This window comes from Leuresthes tenuis, unplaced genomic scaffold, assembly GCF_036924035.1.
Source record: "Leuresthes tenuis unplaced genomic scaffold, fLeuTen1.0.hap1 SCAF_19, whole genome shotgun sequence".
Taxonomy (NCBI): domain Eukaryota; kingdom Metazoa; phylum Chordata; class Actinopteri; order Atheriniformes; family Atherinopsidae; genus Leuresthes; species Leuresthes tenuis.
Window position 1 is genome coordinate 14,228,454 of NW_027325373.1, and position 6,016 is coordinate 14,234,469.

Genomic DNA, 6,016 nt, shown 5'->3' on the forward strand with positions numbered 1-6,016 from the left:
GGTTTATTTCCCAAATCATTGAAAATGTATCATAGACTTTGCACAATTAACCTCCATTAATCTTATTGCTTTTCTCTCTATTACAGTCTACTGTCAAAATTTCAACCCTAACTTCAAGGAAAGTGAAATGAATGTGATTGCTGCTGACATGTGCACAAATGCAAGGCGTGTTCGCAAGAGATGGCTGCCCAAGATCAAGTCCATGCTTCCTGATGGCATGGAAGTGTACCGTGCAGGGATGGGCATGGGGGCTGCTGTAGGTCTGGGGCTGGCACTGGGTGCCCCTCAATCAGGAGTACACCTCCCCTTCGAGGCTGACTTCAAGACCTTAGAGCAAAGGTTGTATCCAGATCGCAAAGACCCTCTCAGGACTCACCCGCCACTGACAGAGGGCAGCCCAGGGTCTGGGCCAGCTGGAACAGAGGCTGAAGGTGAAGGTGAAGCAGTAGTCCAAGAGGAACAGGAGGAAGATGAGGATGAAGCTGTGTTGGAGGGCGTAAACAGATCACTGGGGGCGCCGACTTTGATCCCAGGCGTGGAGGCAGGTCACACGCCGCCTGAGCAGAAAGTGGAAAGTTTTGAACAAGGTCTTAGAGTGAATGGACAGTGAATGTCCCTTTGAGCTGCCTCTCATTTGGTGAAGTCTGTTTAACACGCATTTTCTTTTGCTTGCTCTCTAACTCATTTTGTCCACCACTCTTTTCTTCTTCTCTGTGCTTCCTCAACAGGAATTTGTCAGCACAAAAAGCTTCACTCATAGATCTTATTACACAGGAGTTTGTCACACATGCATGCGCACGTGTGTGCTTGCGTACTCGCATTCTTACCAGTACGGAAAGAAGAACACTGCTAGAAGTAGACGCAGGCATGGTATTAGTACATTAAGAGAATCAACCATTTCAGATCCACCCCTTTCTGATTATACTAAGTATTAACTCAATATTTGGGCTCCCGCAGCTATGTTACAAAGACCTAAGAGCAGAACATATGGCTGTAATAATTAATCATTTGAGTGAAATACAAAAGCAACAGCTGCTTTGTGGGCAGTTTGTGAAGTGGGGTGTAATGGTTTGAAAAGTGATTCCTTTTTCCTTTTTTCTTTTTTTTTTTTTGAAAACTGCTTTTGAGAACAATCCAACCTTCAAAAAACCTTGTGAGAAAAACGCAGCTCCCTTTGAGAAAACGGCTTTCTTTCCTGGAAACTTTGCATGCCACTCGTACGGTGAAGATTACAAAATGGTTTTCTGCAAATGCTAAATTTTTCTCCACAATCGAAAAACAAATCTATCACATGCATTTGTTTTTTTTTTTATGCATATCTCCCCGTGACATATTAAATTAGACTGTCAATGCGATGCCTGTGTCTGCTCCTGACCCAACCCCTCCCAACCACACATGCATACAGATACACTCACATTTATCATTCTATAATGTGTTAGCCTTTATTATCTATGCCGATGTATTCAAACAATACACTGTCCAAAAAAAGACAAAACAAAACAAAACAACAAAAAAAAAAAAACGTAAATGTTGCAGTGCTTTTTAAAAATCTTTTGAAATACATCATCCTGTCTTGGAGATTCAGAGAGAGACATGAATAATGACATGTACTAAAGTCTGAGCTTGCATGCATTAATACAAACAAATGGATAGAAAGAGTTAATGAAAATAACAGCAAAGCCACAACCCTGCATCTAAATAAGATATCAGCTACTGTTGCCTGGAGCTATGCCATTAGAACACAGAAGGACTTTTTTACGTTTTTCTCTTGGATCTGACCTCAGTCTAGCAAACGTTAGAACTGGGCTTGCTATGACCCAGGATTCACTATCTTTGACACAGCGATAGACTGAATTTCTATTCTTTAACTACAGAATGCGCTGTCACCACGAACAGGAGAATGAATATATGTCGTAGAAAGAGGAAGTGCACTACACAGAGTGGTAGAAGAAAAAAATCCAAGAGAGAAGCACTGTTCTACCTTGATGTGGTGGTGCTATATATACCGAGACTACACAGCCCTGCTTCCATGCTTTTTTTTTTCTTTGTGGGTGGGTGGGTAAATTATTGAATAAAACTTTTATGAGCAATTTTAGCTGGCTTACTGAATTTGCACTTAAGAAGGTAAAAGGGTGGGAAACTGAAGTTTGGCTAAATGTACCTGTAAAGACGGCAAATTACCACCACATCAACCTTAATTGCATTCTTAATCAGGCATTTGTGGGCTTGGATTAAAGCAACAGGTCTCTGGTTTTTAATGGGGGAGTGAGGCCATCCATTTGTCATACTCATTTTCTTTTTTTTTATGTCTGTTTCATGCTTGTTGCCATGTAAAGGATGAGGTCCGAAAAGCCTTTCTTTTTTGTTTCATGCATCGATTCGAAAGAAAACGCACTGTAATACGTTGCTCCCTCGACTTTTGTATGGCCCGATCGGCAGTGAAAGCACATTTAATCACAAGAGGAAACCATTCATTTTAGTGAATGGTCTGAAAGTAATTTTTTGGCCACCAACATTTTGCAAAGACTTTTGCAGGAGGAAAAAAAGCACCTGTATCCAGTATGCCCCTTGGTATATTTGATCTGCTTGTTTATGCTTTAGTGCTGTGCCACTTCAAAGGTTGGCCCAGATGATTCTCTGTCTGTCCTCCAAGTATATCTTAGTTCTTTAGGCTAAGTTTTAAGATGGCCCTGCACAAGAAACACAGGGTTGTGATTGCACTAGGTTCTGATAATGAAGTTTACAGTTTTGTTTTTCCCTTGGAAGAAATGTGGTCTGCCATAGATATGACAGGGCTGTGATAGAACGGTCGAAATGATGGATGAATGTAAACTGGAGCGCTGCTTTGGCGAGGGTCCAGGCCTTGATTGAATATAGTGAATTATTGAATCTCTTTTTTATATATATATTTTTACATAAATTGTAAGCTTTTAAAAATGTTCCATAAAATTAAATTAATCTGACTGAGAGGCTGGATATAATGGTCTAGCTTAAAACATTAGTGATTTTTAAAGTGATGCGAACGGGTCTTTCAATGCAACGAACGGTATACGAACAAAACTGAGCAAAGTTCAAGTGGATTGCTTGCATTTATTACTTTATTGTTTATTTTGTCTATATCCCAACACTTATGTATGTCTCTTATGTTGAAATCACGAGAGTCGGCAAGTTCTATCATATTAATTTATTTAGATGAAGTTGCTTTTGTAAGAAAAAAATAAAGATATTCCCTTTTCTATTGAATTTACCATCTTAACTAATGATGACTTCTGCTTTTGTCAAACAAAGTAACAGTCTTTTGTAACAAAAATAACATGTGTCGTTTGAAATTTAACCTGATTCAAAAAAAGCTTGCAGCTTTCATACCCTGCCACCCACCAACTTAAGAGTCTTCTGCTGTTAAAATGATCTACAAAAATCGAATTAACTGAAAGAAATCTCTGCTCTTAGTTACAAAAAAAAAAAACATTTCCAAAACTGGAGATTTTTTGTGCAGCTACTAATTGTACAGAACATCCGAGTTCATATCTTACTGAAAATAATGCAGCAACTAGAAAAGGTTGAGAAACATTTCTATACTCCACAGATAAAGGACTGTGGAGCAGTGCCTTAGACTCTGAATGTGTGGGTGTGGATGTGTGGCATAATTGTTTCTTCAGAGACAAACAAGATCAAGGATCCTATTACATAGTCATAGATTAGAGATTATTGTCAGATTTATTTTCCCATTATTAATTTTGTTATTCAAAATTGTAAAGTCATCTAGGAAGAACCTACATATTCAACTTTTTCATGATATTTCCGGTCATGTCATTCTTAGATGTAGATAGTCCGCTTGATTAACAGCTTCATTCTCCCAGAGTCACTGTATTTAATATTTACTATACTGATTATAGTCAAAACCGTTCATCCACTTGAACATGTCTTTTTTAACATCAGTTTCAACCGACTTAGTTGCTTCTTTTTTTTTGTAAACTTTAGAAAACTCCCAGATAACAGAGAATACCAATTATTTTCAATTTATGAGGAATGTTTTTGTTTCGTTTTGTTTTCTTGTGCAGGGTAAACTGAATGATGTTGCACTATAAACTGAGAAATTCTCAGAGAATGTCATGGCTAACCTTTCGGAGAATGAGCTCTATTTGAGGTGGCTGAAAAAGAAAGTAATGTTATGTATTTTACACATTTCTTTGATTGAAACCAGTGTCTCATTGACTGCAAACTCATTCAACCAGATGAAACAAGAAATGGGATGGGGTTGTTGCTTGTGAAGGAACTATTTTCACAAACATTTTTGTTGCAAATAAATTCTTACTGGCTTTATAAGAACTCACATAGTGCTCAGTCCACTCCCTGTTGCTGTAAAACTAATGGGCTCTGTAGTTTTTTTGTCCCACTGAAAGGTTAATCCTGAAAAAAAAATACATTAATATGCAAAACAACACTTGTATCATAAAATGCATGCCATTTAGATGCTCACCCCAACCCAATGAAACCTCTGATCTTTATGCACCATGTATTTTATGCTGAATAACTGTTGTCACTGTTAACAAGAAAAGACAGAGGAGTCTTGCAGTGAGCAGGGCTGTATTTTTTTCTTATACACCCTGGCCTTTCTTTGAATGTTTGCATAAAGTGTAATCTCTTGTCATAATGACAGCAAAGTAGTGATAAAGAGTGGAATACATAAAATGATAACTACCCGGCTGAGTGTGCATTTGAACCTTTAGCAGACTCAGAAAAAAATGCACTAAAAGTTTGTATGTACATGTGTGTCCTTGAACAAAATGCCAGCACTTTAGAACTACTCTGAAACTGAAAGAAAAGAGAAACACATCAAGAGTGACCAAGGCTTAGGCAAATTAGGGGGAAATGCAACTTTTAAAGCCATGTGTTCAGAGCGCTGACAATCAGAAAAGGGATGAGACCCAAAGTGCACTATGGGAGATGTGACATGACTAGCTGTGCTCTTGCTATTGCTTTGTCTTTCTCCAGCTTGCTTTGGTCTATGCTAGCTTGCTTTCCAGAGTGGAGGGGCATGATGATGTTAACTCCTGCCTTCTTGGTTATAAGTGTGTTTTTGCAGCAAGGACTGACTCATACCTTGGTGCTTTGTGAATAGATCTGTCCCATGTTGACATGGACCATATCTTTCATGCTCTGGTCAGCATGGGTTGAACATGGCCCTGAATCTGGGCTAATGGGTAACCTCATGATGGACTACAATACGAATGGTAAAATAGGATCTTATCATACAACCGTACACTTTGATCATGGTAATGTTCTTCACTATCAGCAATGCTTGGACCAGGCAAACTGGGATGGGGCTATTTCAATGTCGATAATGCTTTGTTTCAAAAGAAAAAATGTTAAAATGTTTATGCGCCTTCTGACTCAAGCATCAATAATATATATGACAGAAATGCAAGTTGCCACTTTTGATGTTGCGTAAGAATCTACCTTTTCATTCCCGTCATGGTATCTGCCGTCACCAGTTTTAAATTGTGTAGTCCAAGAATACCTGATTTCTTTAAATTGCAATACAGAAAAATCTGCTTTCTAATAAAAGTCCTTACATCACCATTTACTGTGCTGCCTATCTGATTATTTTGTCTCTGTTGGTTTATGTTCAAAGAGCTTAAAGGTTGCCTTTTTGGTTATCTTCCGAGTGCAGACATCCCATACACAGGAGAATCCAATTTCAAAGTTTTTCCAAGTTATGATGTATTGTATATATAGGGCAAACCATCAAGAAAGGAGATGCGAGGATAGGGAAACAAAGTAGTCAGTGACACATGAAAGGTAGAAGCAAAACTAGCTTAGCTTGAGAAATGATACACATCAGTGATATAGACCAGGAGCTAGAAGAGAAAAAAGGAGCGCCTCAGAATAAACTGAATGAGCATAATGACCGACAAAGTTCAGTTATGGCATCAAACGTAGATAAACCTGGCACATAAAACATGGAATTTAGATCAACAACGTTATCACTAAAACAAAACCAAAAACCCATAAA

At 38.4% G+C, this 6,016-nt stretch overlaps 1 protein-coding gene across 3 annotated transcripts in view; it reads left to right on the forward strand.

Moving 5' to 3' along the window:
* Positions 1 to 5,583, forward strand: part of LOC140277410 (nucleus accumbens-associated protein 2) — a 31,468-nt gene extending 25,885 nt beyond the window's left edge. For all 3 annotated transcript variants that reach the window (XM_072372412.1, XM_072372414.1, XM_072372411.1), the window contains exon 7: positions 87 to 5,583. In XM_072372412.1, coding sequence (XP_072228513.1) covers positions 87 to 610 — 524 coding nt within the window. In that variant the 3' untranslated portion in view covers positions 611 to 5,583. The remainder of the gene's footprint in view (positions 1 to 86) is intronic.
* The last annotated feature ends 433 nt before the right edge of the window (positions 5,584 to 6,016 follow it).